Source organism: Neopsephotus bourkii, unplaced genomic scaffold (assembly GCF_033783945.1).
Source record: "Neopsephotus bourkii isolate Nb327-2 ecotype Australia unplaced genomic scaffold, CSIRO-AGI_Nbou_v1 NB_908, whole genome shotgun sequence".
NCBI classification, from domain to species: Eukaryota; Metazoa; Chordata; class Aves; order Psittaciformes; family Psittacidae; genus Neopsephotus; species Neopsephotus bourkii.
In genome coordinates this window covers 341,290-362,277 of record NW_026901402.1, presented here as the reverse complement: position 1 = coordinate 362,277, position 20,988 = coordinate 341,290, and the positions used below count along the sequence as shown (strand labels likewise).

Genomic DNA, 20,988 nt, shown 5'->3' with positions numbered 1-20,988 from the left:
ATTTCAGAGAAGCAGTTTATTTCCTTTTTGTAACTACATTTATGCAGGTTATTATAATCCAAGTAGTACAACAGACTGAGTAATCAATATTTCTAAGTTTTTATTTTAATGTGAAAATAGCCAAGAATTAAGTTAAAGAAACTGGTATAAAAGAAACAGAAGCAAAAAAGAAGATACGTACACACACATCAGTTTCACACCATGATGAAAACTGGAGGTGGGATCTGGACCTTTAAGTCCATTTTTTACTTTTGTGTGGCAGAATTGTGCCCAGGATAAAGAATACTTTATTTATTAGTTTAATACTACATTCATTTTAAAGCATTATGTGGAGTTCTGTTGAAATTAGAATGCAATAAAATTATCTAAGCATCTTCCACAATAGGAAATTTAAAGCATTTAGGTTATAAGATTGCTAATGCTAAAGACTTGCAAGAAACTGCATTCTATACTGAAGGTATCATAACATAAAACTTATTATTTGAATAAAACTAAAGAAATACGGGTATTGATTTGTTTCATGACCAACTCCATTGAGTTTTTACCAGTAGTAGGAATATGATTTAGGTGAGTTTTGTCATATGTTTAGAAAACCCTCAGAGTGCCGTTGGCTGCTGTGTTATCCCTACAGGCTGTTCTCCAGTGTCCAGTTATGTTGTTATATATAACAAGTACATATGTTCTGGCTTCAATTCTTGTTGAAGCCTTCAACTTCCTCATATCGAGCACCTGTGCAGGATTATTTAGATTCTTTAGAGCAAATTTGCAGAAAAACTCTGCTAAGTGGGTTGTATAAACACTTACACATCTGTCTGATCCTCTAAAAGATTGTCTTGCATCCTATTTCTTTGTCTGCTTCTGAAATGTTGCTTAAATAAGCTGAAATTGAAGAAGGAAAGTGAATATGAAAATCAAATTGAAGCGTTTCTGTTTTTTTTATTTCTCTGTTTGTAGCATTTGACAGCTGCAAGGAATTGTATGAGAGAGAAAAAAATCAAAGGCTTGAGTATCAAAATCTTTGCTTACAAGCTACTCTTATTTAGTAATCATGCTTGTTTAATAACCACAACTTGGAGCACATGATCCATAGGAACAAACAACTGAGTATGTAAAAAACTGTAGCTTGTACCTAAAGGTGGGGGGTTTATATAATGAATAACATGGAGTATTTAAATAAATATTTTGTAGTTTGGACATAAGGAAGAAAAAACTGCCTAATAAAGACCTTAAATATATGGTATTATTGCTACTGGACTAAGGATAAATGATGTTCAGTAATTCTGAACTAAGGATAAATGATGTTCAAATAGTATGAAATGCTTATTCATGTTTAGTGATATAAAAAAAACTTCATTTCAGCATGTTCATATTCTTTTTCTCTTTGCTGTTTATTATTTATGCTTATGAACTGTGAACTTGCGATCCTAAATCTGAGATTCATTTAAGAAAATGAAGTTCAGTTTGTGATACAAAAATGTGTCCATGGAGAAAGGATACACTTAGGTTAAGATACCCAACTTAGAAACCACAGAAATAGAACCTAGACCCATGTAACTTAAATGTCTAACCACAAAGCTTGACATATGAATTCCAAATATCAAGTAATAAACAGAATACTTGAGTGTATCCATTAAATCTATTCGAGTACATTTTCATAATGAATAGCTTCATAAAATGTAGCACTCCTAGCAGACAATTTTGCAAACAGAAAGGAGGCTGCATTCACCCCATAATTTGTTCGTAGTGAGCAATTTTAACGTTTTACAATGGTGAATGAAATTCCATGAATGGTCAAACTTTCTACCAAGCACATAGAGAAAAGATGATTAGTTTTGCAATATTCTTGGATTTTGCAAGTTAATCTTTTAATCAGACATGTAACATAGGTTTTATGTGTTCTGACAGACCAGCAGTACTCATGGTCACCTTCTCAGCACTTCAATGAAGAAAGATACTCTCCTGCTTCGAGGAATATGAAAGGATTATCTGGTAGTCGCAACCAACCACAGTTATGTTCAGCTCATACCTGTGGCTTAGCATCCCCTGAAGATTGTGAACACACCCACGACCATATTCACCATGGGCAGGAGCCAAGGCAATCGTATCTTCTCAGCCCCACGGAGAGTTGCCCGATGGACCACCATCGTTGCTCGCCACGCAGCTCCATTCATTCTGAATGCATGATGATGCCCATGGTAATGGGCGATCACATGTCCAGTAGCACTTTTCCCAGAATGCACTACAGCTCACATTACGACTCCAGAGACGACTGCGCCATGTCTCACGGTAACCCTAAGATTAACCGTATTCCTGCAAACCTTTTGGACCAATTTGAGAAACAGCTTCCTCTTCACCGGGATGGGTTTCACACTTTACAGTACCAGAGGACCTCAACAGCTGCGGAGCAACGCAGTGAGAGCCCGGGAAGAATACGCCATCTTGTTCATTCAGTCCAGAAACTTTTTACTAAATCTCATTCTCTGGAAGGATCATCCAAGGGCAACGTTAATGGAACAAAGGGAGACAGCCGAGGGGATGACCATCATCATGGGCACCATTCCAAGCACAGCAAAAGGAGTAAAAGTAAGGAGCGAAAACCAGAAAGCAAGCATAAATCTGGAATGAGCAGCTGGTGGAGCTCTGATGATAATTTGGACAGTGATAGCACTTACCGTACCCCTAGTGTGGTAAATAGGCACCATACAGATCATATATCCCATTGCTATCCTGAGGCACTCCAGGGGCATTTCGGGGATCTCTCATTGAAGACTTCCAAAAGTAACAATGATGTGAAGTGTTCAGCTTGTGAAGGGCTAGCTATGACCCCTGATGGTAAATATATGAAAAGGAGTTCTTGGTCCACGCTTACAGTAAGTCAGGCTAAAGAAGCGTATCGCAAATCATCACTGAACTTAGATAAGCCTCTGGTTCATCAGGAAATCAAACCTTCCTTGAGGCCATGCCATTACCTTCAGGTAAGAGGAAGATTTTCTTAAGATTTGTAATGAAAAAGGATCACAGTTTATGCCATAGTTATCGAAAAAAATACAAGGATAATCTGTGTATCTCTCAGAGTATCTCTATGGCTCACCTAGTGCAGATATTCCATGAAAGTGAGAAAACTAATTTTTGTCTTTCTTTATAGGGCACAGATTAAAAACTATAAAACTGCTGTGATATAAATTAGTTTAAAGTCAGTGGATGTGTTTTCATCTTTGGAGTTCACACTGAACATCTTGATAAAATCCATATGTCAGAGTAAAAAGGGACAGTTCTCCCAGCAGCCTGCAGGCTAGAAAAAGTGTTTTGAATAAATCTGTGTATGAGAAATCTTAAAAACAGACTGTGTGGAATCCTGGTTTTGTGTTCTTTTATGCCTTTTGTCCATGTATTTGTTAAGTTACAGGAGAATGGGTTTGCTGGTGTGTTCAGTTGCTTTATTGTGAGGATAACTACTCACAAACTTCCTTTTAGTGACTGGGTCACCCAAGATCATATTGAACTGAGCCTGTTTGAGACCATACTATAAGCTATCCTTGTTAAAAGTTACATGGGTACTTCAGGGAGATAAATATTTCAGGCCTGGCACTCAAGATTATTTGTGGTGATGTTCAGCACACTTGTTTTCTCTAGCAGCAATCAAGAAGCTCCCTCTTTCTCCTCCATTTAAACTTATACCTGCTGCTTGCTGGCATTTGCCAAGCTAAAGTCATACTAATTATGATGCTGCATCATGATCTGATTCATAAAGGGATATGGGTTTAAAAATATAGCTTCCAAAATACTTTTTATAGACATTTACATCGTTAATATGGCCTAAGTCCAGCATAGTGCCATGACAAGTGACGTTAGCATGTCAGGGTGTACAGAAAACTGCAGTAGGAGCAGAGCAAAAAGGAGTGAATAGCTGGGATGATAACATCTTCAGCAAGCTTTGCCGTTGGAAAAAAAACTAATATACAAATTTTCACTTAGGTATTTTTACCAAGTACAGCCTGCAAAGCCCACATTGTTCTGAGTACCTCCTCTTTTATTTCTTTTTAAGGAACTTGTCATTATTCATCACTTAACTGATTCTCACATTAACATTGGAAGCTTCCACTCCAGATTTATGCATTTAGAGATTTTCAGTTTCGGTGGGATCTGCAGAAACCAGCACAGACTAGCAACAACTGTTCTACTTGTGTGTAGGGTTCTCTCCCCTCTGAGCTATAGGGGTCCAATAGTAATGAGACACACTTGAAGAGACAGATCTTTTCAAGTACATATGCAGATATCCATGATCAGTCTCCCCTTCTGAAACACAGAAAGTTCCTTATTACAGAGAAAACAAAATGAGATTGCAACCCTCATAGCATTACCATGCAAATTGATTCCGATTTTGTCTGGCAGCTGTGATATTTTATCATATCCAAGTACAGTTATCATGTATCTAAACCAAACTGTATTTTCCTGGGAATTTTTAATCTAACTCAACAAGACAAAACTGGAAGTGCATCCTATGCAGAGACTTCCACTTGCATCTGCATTCTAAAACCACATGTACAGCTCTGACAATGCAGAGAAGGCTAGCTTTTTTGCTTACCATGGCATACTCCTACACAGACAGCTCTGGTTCCTCTACATCTCTGCCAAGTTTTGTGCTTTCCTTCTCATCATATTTCACTGTTTCTTCTTCCTCCTTCTTTAGATCTCATTTTATTTTGCAGAACCACTGGTTTTCACTTTTCATGGATCACCTTCTTCCTCCCAACTTGTATCAGCATCCTCAAGTGAATGTGAAACACTGAATTCATAAACTAACCTGCTTATTGCTAAGCTCTAGATCGAGCTCAGTGGCAAGCCTAGGGAGCATATTCTTGACAGAGTCATTGTTTTAATAATGTTAATAATATTCATCCACTGGTAGGTTCATCCATCTTAAAATCTAGGAGAAATGAATTTAGATTTTTGCTGAGACTTTGGTTTTAAGCCCTTTTACAGCTAAGACAGTACCCATTCCCTATTCACAGGGATCCTATAATGGAAATTTTTTAAGACTTGAGTACGCAGTTACTGCCATAAAGAATCTATAGTCATGTCCAAGCCAATAATACCAGGAATTCTATGCCATTCAGACCACAGATATCCCTCAGACTGAGTAGATGGCTTATTCACTAGCCTAAGGTCAGCAAACAAAGGGACCCTGCTCTGTCAATGTCATAACTAAATGCTTAGTTTTGAAACTTCTGCTTTGAGGGATGCTGTGCTATCACACTGTAGTCGTTAAGACCAGAGATATAAGTTTCATTATTAGCTCTGCCATGAACTTTCTCTTTGACCCAGGAAATGTAATCTGTTAATCACTGCACACTTCAATTACTCTATCTGCAAAAATTAAGGAGGGATATTTAACTTTTCTTATGGCAATGTAAGAAGCATCAACTAGGAAAGGTAGAGAAACATGCCAGGATCCCTAACCAGGATAGTTTACTGCTTTGCTCCAGAATATCTGGCAGTGAAAATTCAAGGGATTATGAAGTTGATTATGCAGCAGCAGAATTCCCTGAGGCACACAAGTGAACAGATTAGTGTAAAACCCCAGGACCTTCACAGGATCTCTGTGTTTATGGCATTACAACATATGATATTAAAACACATGTGATGTCAGCTATATATATTTAAATTCTCCTTAAAGCAAAGCTGTGAAATTATAGTCCTTATAGATGAATACATAAATATGCATCATAATAATGAAAATTCTTTTTCTATGTTTACATATTAATATTATAAATTTGTAATATATATATGGCTTTTATTCTGTTACCTAGTTATATAGAACCATAGAATGGTTTGGGTTGGAAAGAATTTTAGGATCAAATAGTTCCAACCCCACTGCCATGCGCAGGGACACCATACACTAGACCATGTCACCCATATGAGGATTCACTGTACCAAACTTATTTTTCTGTCTACTGGTATCCTTCTTCATATTTTTTTTTTTTTAATGCTCGTATAAAATATTGCTACTTCTGTTTTCCACAGGAGAGTTTTGATAGACAAAGTCCCAAATGGGAAGACCATGGCAGTGTCTTAGGCCTGTGCTTCAGACCATGTTTTCTGTATTGTGTTTCTGGGCTTTCATTTTGCCTTCTAGAGTAATTACTGAGCTCCTTCTTCCTTAAAACTGAAACTCTGAAGAGTGAACAAAGGAAATTTGTTTCTAAGAAGGAAGCTTTTACCAAATGCAGAGATACCTGAAAACAGGAGATGACAAAAGAGGTTTTGAATGTGTCTGCAAATGATATGCTTGTCATGTCCTAGAGTTGAATGCAAATATTTGTTTAACCTGGTAAATCTCCAAGTTCAGTCTCTTCGAGCTCCTCACTCCCAGTTTTCATTCTGTGCTCCTCCACAGATGATCCTTGCAGCTGGGGGATCTCTTGGACAAGTAGTCTGCTGTTGGAAGTTAGAGGTGATTCAGCCAGAGTGCCTTGCTCCAGCATGGCACTTCATATAGCCTTGAAGTGGACAGTTTCAGAGAACTAATAGAAATAAAGCTGCATAAAATAGTGATTATTTTTCTCATCTAAAGGTTAGATCAGATTTGCATTACTCCTGTCACAGTGGAGGTGGTAGAAACATGGAAAGGAGAGGAGTGGGAAGCTTGTTTGGGCTCCAGCTTATTGTTAAATCTATTTAGCTGTAATGTGAACCAGACAGTCAACTAGCAACACAAGAATAGACAGCAGCCACTTCTAATTGTACACTAATAACATTTATCAGTTCTCGTGAATTATTAGCAACAGGTTTTATGCATTAGCCTTTAATTTCTGTTTTGAATGCAGATAAATTGAGCTACAAATGCATTTCTGGGCACCAAACTCTTCTGTCATTTCACTCAGCAGGCAGAATATCCCAAGTAGATCACACATGCAGTAAAGCACACTTTCGTATAGTTCTAGCCATAGCAGCTGCTACTGTTTTACATGTCATTTTAATTTTAATATAAAATATGTTAAGAAAAAGATAGATGAGTTGTGATATCTCTTCTGTCTTCATCAGCTGTTTTGGCTAATTAATTTCAACACACATACAGTGCAATGACTTTGATTAATTTCACTCTGAGTACCAGTGAGGAGCAAAAATTTTTCAATATAAAAAATGAATATGAACTAGATAGCTGTGCTAAAATGATGAATGCAAAAGTGTCGCTTCCGGTTTTCAGAACTGAAATACTTGTTAAGGAAAAGTGATTCCTACAATAAAGCCAAAAGACTGGCAAGAGCATAGCACTCACCATCACTGAAGTTCTGGAGCACAGTGCTATGTGTCACTGATTAATATTCCTTCCTCAGCCATTCAGCAGCCTGTGAAGCAGCAAGCAAGCAAGCAAGGTAAACATACCACAAGGTACAGTGAATGAATCAGGATTAAAATAACATGTTGTTCTAAAAATGGCTTCAGCCCACTCCTGTCTTCCTAGTGCATTCAAGTACTAGCGTCATCCTTTACAGCAGTGGAACTGCTAAGCATGTGAGTAATAATGTCAGCTGTGTACTCTGCAAGATGAAAGAAAAGCACAAGAGTTGGTCTCTTAAAAAAGGAAAAAAAACCAGTAGTTTCAACAAGGCTCTTTGCTGGTTTAACTTATGTCTACATGGAGAAGAGCTTTGAGGACAAGCTGATGGATGGATAGGCATTAAGTTCTCAGTTACATTTTTCCATGAACTCTGCTGGGGACAGGATGGATTCCATTGCCCATCCATGGGGTGGATTTTAAGTCAGTGCACTTTTCTCAGCGCTTTGTCTTTGTGAAATTAGGTCATGTCTGTTTACTCGACATAAATCATAGAATCATAGGATGGTTTGGGTCAGAAGGGGCCTTAAAACTCATATATGAACTAGAGAAACTACATCCAATACTCTACCAACTGACACATACTGTGGAGATAGCCAGAGCTAGCAGTTTAGATACTAGCATCCCATTCACTACCACCCACACTGTCTTCACAATGATTTATGACCAGCTACCACTCCAGAATTAACTGGCTTGTTTCCACAGCAGGAAAAGCTAGTATAGATAGCAGGGTAGCTGGGTGGTCTGCATCCTAAATCAGCATGGACATGTGCTGTACCATTTTGATTTCTACACCCTCTTACAGTCCCACGAAGGTGTCTCAGCTTGCCCTGTGCCCTTCCAGTCAGGAGTGAAGATGTGCAAGAGAGACCTGTAATGCCCAGACAGTAAGGAAAATGATGGGATAGTTAATGACCCACAGCCTGTTTGTAGCGTTAATGTCAGCCTGAAATTTCTGGTGTAGCACCTGGGGCCACTCTGTGGAGTTATTCCCCAGGTCAGTGAGGGTGGAATTCTCCTATAAAGAGCAAGAAGCTCAGCCTTGTTCTGAGAAGTACTTGTTCAAAAAGTACTTGTTCAAGAAGTACTTGTTCCTTGTAATGCTCTCTCCCCTGTTATATCTGAGATATTGCACTTCAGATTTTAACACCATTAAAAATATAAAAAAAAAGGTTTTAGTACAGCTGACACTTCCCTGTATTCACAGAATGTTTTTGATGGTTTTGTGCATCAGAAAACCCAGAATACTTCTTAAATACCATATCCAAGGAGAAAAGGAGGAAAAAAAAGGGGAAGAAAATCAATACATTCAATGAATGCTAGTGTAAAGCTCTGCCCAAACAGTTGTCTCAGTTACTGGTATCTTGTATTACTGTGTTAATCAGTGATACCAGAGAGTACTGCTCCCATGCCCATGTACGCTTATATTGACTGAAATTAATTGCTGAAGCTTTTTTCCAAACAAGAGTAGAAAGATTTCTGAGTTAGTATTTTCTAAAAGCTGCCAAAACAAGTGCCTATTACCGTTGAAATGTCAAAGCCTGGAGTAGAAAAGGGAGGCCGTGATCCCGCTGCCCTTTAATCAGGGGGAATTGTCCTCCTTTATAACATTAGTACAGTGTGTTGCCAAATTGTTTTTCAACATTTACTTCAGTGAAGCTGAAGGCTGACCTTTGCAATTGTTACTCAAAGGTGTTGCTGGGTCTGAAGAAGTTTTCAGCCAGGAGTAAGTTATTATTTTATACACTCAGGCCAGTCACATCTATCAAACAGGACTGCCAGGAACATGCATTCAGGGCTGTAATGGCTGCAGGCTTGCTGCTTTTAGGGCAGACCTGGATCCTGTCCTGAGTAGTCTATGCCGTTCTTTCTGCAAGGAGTTGACTGTAAAAATGTTGAAGCATTCAGAAATGTTGCATTGTTTTTGTTTTTTTGGTTTTGGCCATCTCACAGTGCTGTGCTTAAGGGTTGTTTGTTAAAGTGGAGCTGCAGGCTGAATGTCTCAATAAACAAGGTACTAATAATACTGTCCTAGTACTTCTGGCAGGACAACAGGTCTTCTGAAAATTGTGCAGATAAGTTATGCAGTAGATAGGGAAAAAATACGAATTTTACTCTGCAAGCTAAATAATTACAGTCATCTGGAGTTAACTGTTCAAACCTTAATCATTAGTTAAAATGAGAACAATGAATGAAGGACAAATATATATATTATATAGCCTTTAAAATTGTTTATGTTTTAAAGACATGCACTGTTTCTTTCTGTAGTAGCCTTATAACAAACAGAAAAAAAAAAAAAGGTTGTATCATTTCCTGCTTAGATTAAATAAGCCACTGTTTAGGACAGGCCACCTTTTGGGTTGGCCCTGGTATACTATGTTTAGCCCTGCCTAGCCCTGTAATACCTCTGCAACATTGGAATCCTTGCTACATCTGCAACCTCTGTGTTTTAGAAGTGTTGTGCCTTGTAATTATGCTGGGAGCACCTCTCCTTTTGTTTCTTTAAGGGAATTTTTTCTCTTACTCTATATTTCTGGGGCCATGAATGGTCTGTGGGGTCTTGCCTCACTCACACAGGTAATGATAACAACTCTGAAGTGTTTGCAGTGGTAAAGGCAAAGATATTTCCAGGGCTCCTACAGGTGATTTTGGCTGACAGTTCATGCAATGTTGAGAGTCTAGACTGAATTTCTGAAAATGGCAGGTGACCCCCCGCTCCGAGCAGGAGTGTGTACCTCATGCACTCTGAGAGTCTTGTCTCCCACAGCTTCACCAGTCACAAAAAGCAGGCTATTTTTCTTCATTGTGCTGTGCAGATAGCTGGGCTCCATTCACTCTGCAAATGTGGTTTGGGCAATTCAGTTTACCTCTCCCAAAAATATCACAGAATTACAGAATCATAGAATAGTTTGGGTTGGAAGGGACCTTCAAAGGTCATCTAGTCCAACCTGCCTGCAGTGAGCACGGACATCTTCCACTAGATCAGGTTGCTCAGAACCACATCCAGCCTGACCTTGAATGTGTCCAGTATTTTACCGCCCTCATTGTAAATAATTTTTTCTCACAGCCAGCCTGATGTGAGATCTCCCCTCTTTTAGTTTTAAACCATCACTCCTCATCCTATCATAACAGGCCCTGCTAAAAATCTCTCCCCATCTTTCTTATCGGCCCTTTTTAAGAACTGAAAAGCCGCAACAAGGTCTTCTTGAATCTTCTCTTCTCCAGGCTCAACAACCCCAACTCTCTCATCCTGTCTTCATAGGAGAGCTGTTCCAGGCAGCTAATCATTTTTACGGCCCTTCTCTGGACCCTTTCTAACAGGTCTTTAGTCTTTTGATGCTTGACTTAGCAGAATTTGCGCTGTAGTTAAATTAATTCAATTCGTAGCAAAAGATGTAAAGGAGAAAGATTGAGAGGCTGTAATAGATCTAGGTTCCCTTTTAAATAAAGGCAAAGTGCTCCCTTTATTCCAAGCTCAACTCATGTCAAAGTTCTGACACAAGATCTCAGTGACCTCCAGGCTTAGCAGGCTAAAATTGGTTACAGTGTGGACAAGCCCACCACTACTATCTGACTGCCCTTTACTCCACTATATCAAACAGCACAGAATCCAGAGAGTCCCGGAGGGACCCAGCAACATAGCAGAGGATTTGCAGGTGGCTGTACTGCCAGGTCTTTGCCAGCAATATGAGCACAATGGGTCATGATGTGGGAATTTGGCCAACATTCATCCAAACAGTATAAACAAAGCCACAGATTCCTCACAACACTATTTACAGTATTCGGCCATCCTCAGATTACAGTTCACATTGTTGCTGGAGAGCCAGTTAGGAAACATGGTTCTGTCTCTTTTTTTTTTTTTTTTTTTTTTTTGAGTTCATCGCTGTTGAGATATGAGTTATAAAGTATTTAAATGAACACTGTTCTGTAGAAAATAAAGTAGTGGCCAAGCAATCTTGAGAACACTGAGCAGAAGTCTTCTTTCCATCAAGGATCAGTTAGCTTTTCATGTGTATCTTGGAACTACATGTGAAAAGCTAAAATCATGCAGTAAATAATGCTGGTTCTGGTTTGAACATCTCCCAGCTGGAATATTATGCCTGTGTTCTGTGATCTGCATGGGTGTCCAGTCCATTCCCAACTCCCAAATTCCTGAATTCATGTAGTTTTCAACCTAATGTAAAACAAATGTTGTTTGGGATCTGTGTGATTTTATTCCTCTTCCTGTGGTACTATGGCCATTCATAGCAAAGCTGGAGAGAAGAGCTGGCAAGGCAAAGATGCCTCTTGCTTTCTCAGATTAGCTCCTGCTGTGATGGACAATGTCAACAGACTTTTGGGGAATGCTACAAGAACTCTTGGTGTTTCTGAGCTGTCAAGAAGTTCAGGGAGTAGCAGGTGGCATGTGAAAATTAAAGTTAATTACAAGGATTGGCATTGTTAGTGGTGAGGAGGAGTCCCTGGTATATTTGTAGAGATTTTTGAAGGGCTTCACTGTATAATTCATATTCTTCAAAAAAATAAATAAATAAGCAGATTAAAAGAAGCACATAAAAAACTAGTCCAAAACGTGCACTATGAATGGTGCTGAGATGTAGACACAAGGTTAGCTACTGAGGGAACAAAGTTTTGTATTCAGATATGGGGTCTAGGGTCCACACCCACTTAAAAAGGTAATCTCATTAGTGTCAATAACTTCAGAAGAACATCCTAGTAATTGGTCAGTGTTCCTTCTCCAGCAAAATTTGTGAAAACGCAGGAGGTCCGGCTCCCACGTCCCATTATAACATCAAGGAAACTTTCTACCGTGCTAAAAAGCATTTCTGTCTGCCTTGCAAGATTGTCATCTACTTCTACTTGCAGTGGCACACAACGGCTGTTTTTTGAGGCTCCTTGAAGAAGGCGCGATTTAAGAGAAAACATCTTACCTATGTTTTAGATTGTGTCCTTCTATTTTTTCATTTTTGGGACATCTTCTTGACTAGGCAGATAAAGCATACAATTACAAAAATAATGTATCTGCTACATAGTGTTTCTTACCCTGATTTATATCATCAGTAATCTAATTTCATCCACAGACAGCTTCTGATAGTAAAATGTGAAATGTATATTTCTAAACTACTATTTAAGTCTGAATGAATATTTCAGTGCATTTTACATCTGCATGCTAATTAAATTTCGCAGGACTGCTATGAAGTGCTCAATACTCTTTTTAACCTTTGAGAATGAGAAGTATGAGGACACAATAGCTCCCTCAGCTGAAGCCGTATATTTAGAAATGTTTCATTCTAGATAGTAAAGTGATATGCCAGATTTTAAGCAGATCAGTAGTTTAGTGGTGGAACACCTTTAAAATTATGGAAGCTGTGAGCAAATGCCATAGAAGTGGGTGGAACACCAGGAGCAAATCCGTTTCAAAATGACAATGAATATTGCTTGTTTGACTTTTTTAGCTAAATAGTAAACTGAAATAAAAAAAAAACCCTTGAATTGACAGTGGTCAAAGTCCAGAAGAATGAACATTTCATTGGTTCTTCCAATTTTGACATACAAAATTGGGTGCCCACACTGCTGGCCCTAGTTCCTGGATGGCAGCCTAGATTATCTATATGATTAAATATGAGGAAAAACCTTTTTCTTCCTGAGTGTGATCAAACACTGGAACTGGCTGCCTAGAGAGATTGTGGAGCCCCCATCTTTGGAAACATTCAAAACCCAGATGGACATGGTCCTGGGCAACCTGCTGAACCTGACCTTACCTTGAGCAGGAGGCAGGACTGGAGCCCTCCAGAGTCCCTTCCAGCTTCAGTGATTCCATGGTTCCTAGTTTGCTCCAGAAGTTTGGTGAATTCATCCCTGTTTTCCCTGGCAACACACTGATGCTTACAAGCAGACTGTGCAGTCAATCGGAGAAACAGGAGACAAATTCACTACCAAAGTGCAGTCAGGGGTCCAAAATCCTTTTCTTCTGAAAGGTCTAATCTGAGCACAACCAAGACACCCAGCAGGAAAGACTTATAGCAAAACATAAGGATAGTGACTCTCTTTCTAAAACAAGGAAATTCGTTTTCAAAGTAGCAAAGATTCTAGGATACCCACTGTGAAGATGTGAGTTCAGTTTCTTTCTTAGCCTGTACAGGGTCAAACCCCATCTTCTCGGTTCCCCAAACTGCATTCTGAGCAGCAGGCTGAGAGGCAATTTGGAGTGGAGGAACTTTTTTTTTTTCAAACTAAGCTCCCTAATTCCAGGTAAGCGTCTGGATCAAAAGGCTGCAACGCACCCTTTCTTTGTACATGAAGTATTTCTTTTCTAACCAGCCCTCCCCAAGCAATCTGTCAGTGTTCCCTGAAAAAGCCATGAGTTACAAAAAGAGGAGAAAATGCTAGTTTATTTATCAACCCTAAGTCCTTACCAAGCACTTCAACTGCGATGGATTAGAAGGTGAACAATAACACCTTCCACTTCCATACCTGTGTCATCATGGAAAGGATGAAAAAGGCTGCTCAATTCTTTGGAAAATAAAAATAAAAATCTCAATTTGTTCTGTCAGAAGATAGTTTTAGGTTGTGAATGGGAAAATACAGAAGGGCCTTTCTGGTGCCTGTAATCATATACAATGAACCCAAGAAAGAAGTGCTTTGCATTTTGGTTGCTAACTACAGGGACCTTTTGGATGCTACTCTGAAGGAGATAACTCTCTTAAGTGCCTTTTATGGGGAATTTGGGGTCCTACCTAAAGTTCTGGAGGTCACTCTCAGGATCAGCTCCAGAAAATGTAGAAAGTTTTAGGTACCAGGTTCTTTAATAAAATTGGTGCTAAGTGACTAATGTAAGATATCACACTGAGTCAGCAGCAGAACAATTAAAACATCCCAAATATCCTGAAGCTGATTGTGCTCCTCGCAGCAACAGTGCATGAAATTTATGAAAGAGACTCATCATTCTCTGTAATAGTTATAACCAAATCAGCAGCCAGTGACAAAAATTAAATGAAAAGATCCAGAACTTGTCAGCTCATTGTCTTACAAAAGGAAATTCATATGGTAATATGCAGTCTAACTCCTCTGTGGAAAGAAACTACACATACAAGGTTTCATGTTAACATCTATAACAGGAGGAAGGCCTTTTTAGACATTATAAATATCAGCATTCATCACTATATGCAAGTAGATAATTAGGGTAATTATTCCAAATTAGCAGCTGCAAGCCCTGCAAATGGGGATTTCAGGGACTGGTAACTATTGTAAGAAAGCATTTCTGCAAGCTTCAAAGCCCTTTTCATGTTCTGGAAAATGCACATTTAATGACCCTCACACATGCTGTTGAACATTTTTATTAGTATTTCAAAATAAAAATCTTTCCTGCCCTAGTGTAATGCTTCTGCTTTTCTTTAAAGCTATGTTTGGGGTCTACAGTGGCCTGGATTTGGAAAGATTTTTCCAAGTATTTAATCTATCAGCTGAAGTAAGTGATGAACAAAGCTGAGCTGGGACTCAAATTTTGCTTTGCTCTTCTCAAACCATGAGGAGAAACAATGTCAAGGGCCCTTTCATTACCTTTTGAAGACAGCAAAAGGACTGCAGCTGTTTTCCTAGGCTTTGCATGAAACCTTCTGAGAGAACACATTGTCAAACTTCCATGCCAGGATCCAGAAGCATTTTCCTTGTGTTTATTGTATTCTGCTCCTTTGAATGGCTCAAGAGTAAAAAAATACACATATTTTAATTTTGAATAATGTTTTTTTCAACCATAAATGCTTCTGTGATAGTCAACAAGTTACTCTGATTAGAAAGGGATTCTTGGTGCATCTGTGTGAGTACATCAAAGGCATAAAAGGAGCGGGCTTTTGCAGTTTTTAGCTCTTATGTGAATTCATTTAACTTATGAATTCAAAAAGCAAAAGAAATGTAATCAACAAAAAACAGCAAGGCACATAACTAAGATATGTCCTCATGAAGCTCCTCATCACAGTGAAGAAACTTAATTCTTTAGATACTTTAATATAAAAAAATCAGTCATTTCTCTCTTTTAAAGTAAGATTTCAACTTCAATCAACAAATAAGCCTGCATTTACACATTTAAATCAGTCCTTATCTAGTTATTTGAACATGGAATTTCAGACAAAAGAAAGTTGGGAAACTAATAATTTTTTTGCATTTGAATAAAAGTTTATTGATCCATCCCTGGCAGTTTTCAAGTCCAGGTTGGACGAGGCCTTGGGTGATATGGTTTAGAGTGAGGTGTCCCTGCCCATGGCAGGGAGGTTGGAACTTGATGATCTTAAGGTCCTTTCCAACCCTAACCATTCTATGATTCTATGATGTCTTTTTTACCTTTATATCTAATTATCTTCAAGCTAAAATGAAGGAAAGAAATTTCAAGTCAAAATAATTATTCTATGAAAATGTTATGAAATTGTTGGGAAAAAAAAAAAAAAGCACAACCCCACACAATATTAAGACTGCACATAATCATTCAGCTTTAAGCTTTAGGGCAGAAAATTCAGCAGTATGGCTTTCAGTGGGCCCATGTAGACCCCAATAAATGCTTTTTCACCATTTGTATCTTGGTTTGAATTATGGTGACATACAGGTAATAAAGAAGATTTAAAAGTGAGAGTATGTTTGTATTTTATAAATTAATTTTTCTTAATATAGCACTTTTATTCAGATTTTTACAGTTAATTGTGTTGCCAGCTGCAGATAATGAGAAAAAAGCTCAAGAAAATACGTTTATCTTGTATACTACAGGAGTTTGGCTGTTACAACTATCACAAATGTGACTTCTAAAATCTCAAAAAATGTTCCTCCAACATTTATCTCATGCATACTAGGTATAGAAAAGAAATTAGGACGATGCATTTACAGGTTTCAAGTTTGGGAGGATTATCGTGCTTCCTTCCTAACCATCGTCCAAACCTCAATAATATGAGAAGTTTGTTTCTTTGCATGATCTAACCCATGTATCATTTAGTTTCATGCTCTGTCCTATTACTTTATATAAAACTCATATTTTTTTTCTTTGATGTTTGTTTCTAACATTTTTCTGATCTGTGCAACCTGTTTCATCTCTTTTTATCTGACTTCTTCTCCAATCTTTCTTTTTTCTTTCCTGAGCATGTTTCTTTAATTTAATATCTCTACCTTTACTCATTCACCCCTTTCGACACTTCCTTTTCTGCTTGATCCCTTCTGGGGACTCAAAACACCAGGTCTGTTCACCTAATATGTGACTAATTCATGTATCCTAACAGGGCAGTAAAGATGTCAAGCAGATCATATTAGTTATTTAAATATGATCCCCGAGACTGATCAAACCAATGGGAGCATTTGCTTCAGCTCTGCAGTGAACTCTGTCTGTTTGATAGTCTTTATTAAACATCCTGCTTTGAAGAAACTCCTTAATATGTCTTTAACTGGAAGTTCAGATTTATAGTATATTGGTAAATAATGCCATTGTACTGTTTCATATATATGAAGTCATTAGGCTGATAAAGAATTGGATGCTGACAAGCTCATCAGCCCTGGTCCACTGATGTGCTCTGTCACATCCTTGTTTTTAACCATGAGTCATTATAATGGATTTCAGAGAGTTGCTTATAGCCTTTAAGTTAAGTAAATGCTTAAGTGTTTTTCTGGATTAGGACTAGGGAACTCATCAGCTTGGAAGATTAAAGAAAAAAAAAATAAAGAATCAGCAATACATAGAATAGTTAGGGTTGGAAAGGACCATCTGCTTCCAACCCCTCTGCCATGGGCAGGGACATCTCACACTAAACCATCTCACCCAAGGCTCTGCCCAACCCACCCTTGAACACGGTCAGGGATGGAGCATTCACAACTACCTTATGTAGGTGTTCCTGCTCCGGCAGGGGGATTGGACTAGATGATCTTTTGAGGTCCCTTCCAATCTCTAACATACTGTGATACTGTGTTACTCTGGACAACCCGTTCCAGTGCCTCACCACCCTCACAGGAAAGAATTTCTTCCTTATATCCAATCTAAACTTCCACTGTTTAAGTTTGAGCCCGTTACCCCTTGTACTGTCAGTACAGTCCCTAATGAAGAGTCCCTCCCCAGCATCCTTATTAGGCCCCCTTCAGATACTGGAAGGCTGCTATGAGGTCTCCATGCAGCCTTCTCTTCTCCAGGCTGAGCAGCCCCAACTTTCTCAGCCGATCTTCATATGGGAGGTGCTCCAGTCCCCTGACCATCCTCGTGGCCCTCCTCTGGACTTGTTCCAACAGTTCCATGTACTTTTTATGTTGAGGACACCAGAACTGCACACAATACTCCAGGTGAGGTCTCGCGAGAGCAGAGTAGAAGGACAGGATCACCTCCTTCGGCCTGCTAGTCACACTCCTTTTGATACAGCCCAGGATGTGGTTGGCTTTCTGGGCTGCAAGCGCACACTGAAGCCGGCTCATGTTAAGTTTCCCATCAACCACCACCCCCAAGTCCTTCTCCACAGGGCTGCTATGAATCTTTTCTCTGCCCAGCCTGTAGCTGTGCCTGGGATTGCCCTGACCCAGGTATAGGACCTTGCACTTGTCATGGTTAAACTTCATGAGGTTGGCATCAGCCCAACTCACAAGTGTGTCCCTCTGGATAGCATTCCTTCCTTCCAGCGTATCAACCAAACCAAACAGCTTGGTATCATCAGCAAACTTGCTGAGGGCACACTCAATCCCACTGTCCATGTCAGTGGCAAAGATGTTGAACAAGACCCGTCCCAACACCGATCCCTGAGGGACACCACTCACTACTGGTCTCCAGCTGGACACTGAGCAATTGACCACAACTCTGTGTGTGGCCATCCAGCCAGTTCTTTATCCACCAAGTGGTCCATTCATCAAATTGATGTCTCTCCAATTTAGAGACAAGGATGTCATGTGGGACAGTGTCAAATGCTTTGCACAAGTCCAGGTAGATGACGTCATCTGCTCTACCCCTGTCCATCAGTTCCAGAGCCTCGTCATAAAAGGCCACCAAATTGGTCAGGCAGGATTTCCCCTTAGTGAAGCCATGCTGGCTGTCACCAATCACCTTGTTGTTTTTCATGTGCCTCAGCATGCCTTCCAGGAGAATCTGTTCCAAGATTTTGACAGACACAGAGGTGAGACTGACTGGAATACTGGCAGATCCAGTCTTGTTGAGTTTATCTGCAAGTCTTATAATAAGGTTGATTTCACTTTGGATTAGAAAATAGGCTCCTGCTCAGTTCTCTGCCAACTTGTGGTGCAGAGAGATATTCATCCACCAGCTGTGGTTTATCAGACTACCAATCTTACTACTTGAAAAAGAACCTCAACTGCATGAAAGCAGACTCAATCAAATGTGTTGAAAAGTAACTGGTTAGGCTTCTGGTATATTACAGCCTTTTATGCAAAATAAGCTATTATGTAGTTTGAAACAAGAAAAAAGACAAATTGCCATATTTGGGTTGTTTGGTTTTTTGTGGTTTTTTTGGAGAATTTTGTCATGATTGGAATCATATCCATTTATGCCAAAATCACTGCCTAATTTTACTAAAATCGTTCACTTTCCTGAATAGCAGCTACAGATTAAAAATACTTTATAAAAGACTCTGAAGTGCTCAGCTTTTAGGTCTGAAACACCTGATCAACTTACTGTTATCAGATGAAAATCTGTGTGTAAACTTTTAAGAGGCTAAGATATAAGATAAGGTACTTCCTGCAATGTAGAGCCTGTCTACAAATACATATTGCAGCTCGGCTCGCAAACCATGACTTGATTGTTCCTTAGGTTCTAGTATTTATAAACAGAAATTTTCCAATCTTGAAGTTGGAATTATGTTTCCAAATAATTTGTGGACCTTAGAAATGTCTTTCTAAGTGATCAGTTTCTGAAGAATAAAAAAATCATGACCTATCTTTGTAAAATGACAAATTAAAGAATAATGCGCATTTCACATTGCGTCTTATGGTCCCATTAGGTACCTCAGGATGAATGGGGAGGATACCCAGCTGGTGGGAAAGATGAAGAGATCCCCTGCAGAAGAATGAGAAGTGGGAGCTATATTAAGGCCATGGGAGATGAAGAAAGTGGAGACTCCGATACTAGTCCCAAGACATCACCAAAATTAACAGTTCGACCAGAGTCATTATTAAAATCCATTGGACAAAGACCACTGGGAGATCATCAAAAGTAAGTTTCACATGCCGTGTAGTACATCTTTCTGAGCATTGCCATGACTTGGGTAATTTTTCTTTGTGTTTTAGTGGTCAGCATCTCTGAGAAAATATGGTGCTGTTGTTAAATATCTAACTTTTGTGTCCTTGTTTTAAATTAGCTACAGTTTCTTGTGATTATTGGATGAAAACCTGCCATGTTCCTCCATCCATATAACAAACCTGCTACTTCAGAAACAGTTTTTTTATGTTTACTGAAGAAAAGATATACATTTTTATCAAAAGTTTAAAATTCTGAATTTTTCATTGTTAAAAGGATTGTTTTATAAGTCTTTGTTATTTTGTTGCTTTCTCTGAAATGGAAAATACACTCTCTTCTACACTAGGATCATAACAGATTTATAATTCTATCATATATTTGTCATCTTACACCTTTTTTACCAGTACAAGGCTTTATGTATCAGCTATACTATATCATACTCCTTTAAACACATTGTGGTGGGTTTTGTTTGACTGTTGGCTTTCTTTTTTCATTCTTAGTGTTTACAATATGGTCTATTAAATAACTAAAAAAAATTAAAACTACAGGAAAATGTGTATTTATGTATGTTTCTCTCCCTTTTGTCCTTTCAGTATATTATTTTTATAAGTTCACTGTACGTATATTTCTAGACATTTCCAAAGTGGTAGCCTGATTTCAAATCTACAGCTTCTATTAATTTGGCTGGGTATTTCTCACAGCTTAGAAAATTGATCTTTTTGCCTGGGAGGAATACATAAAATGAAGAAATTAAGAGTGAAACCTTTGATTAAAGTTTGTTTATTGTTCTGTAGATAATACCATGTATAGCATGTCATAGGGACTCACCTTTTCATAAAATGAAACAAAACAAAGCAAAAAACTCAGGCAAAACTTCTTTCGACTTAATTAAATTGAACTATTTGGTTTGCAATCTGGAAGAAAACCATCAAATTTTACTATTACTGAAGAGAACAGTTTACACCTCTATTGTTTCAAATGGCTTACCCTCACATCTCTGTAGCCTCAATTCAGATGTACAAAGATGTCTGTTCTATAGGCTGCTGTAAGATTTCTGAGACACCGTGGAACAAGACTAACAGGTTTCTGCTCTCCGTTGGCAACTGAAATCCAGCCAAGATACCCTAAGGCATCTCAAAGAGTGCCAGAGACCTATGTTTAGGCAACTGAGCCAATTTCTGAATGTGAATCTGAAAGATTTGCTAGAATATTAGTTCCAGTGATGAAAATGTGGCCCATAACGTAAGTATTGCTGGCAGACCTGTACCTGACTAATTTCCAGTGATGAAAAGAAGAGCCCTTACTGACAGGGGGTGGAGGCAACGTTTGAATTTTGTATATCCCCAGTCATTGTATCTGGGCTGAATTTTGGTTTTGAGGCATGTTGGTTACATTGACTGGTTCAGGCTGAATATATAAAAGTCCCTAGGAAACAAAAAGTTGGTTAATTTTCAGC

At 38.7% G+C, this 20,988-nt stretch overlaps 1 protein-coding gene across 25 annotated transcripts in view; it reads left to right on the top strand.

Annotated features, from left to right (window-relative positions):
* The window catches only part of DLGAP2 (DLG associated protein 2), a 462,107-nt gene that overhangs the window by 373,513 nt on the left and 67,606 nt on the right, over positions 1-20,988 (top strand). For all 25 annotated transcript variants that reach the window (XM_061357586.1, XM_061357604.1, XM_061357582.1 and 22 more), the window contains 2 exons: positions 1,906-2,975; positions 19,297-19,508. In XM_061357586.1, the coding sequence (XP_061213570.1) occupies positions 1,906-2,975; positions 19,297-19,508 (1,282 nt within the window). The remainder of the gene's footprint in view (positions 1-1,905; positions 2,976-19,296; positions 19,509-20,988) is intronic.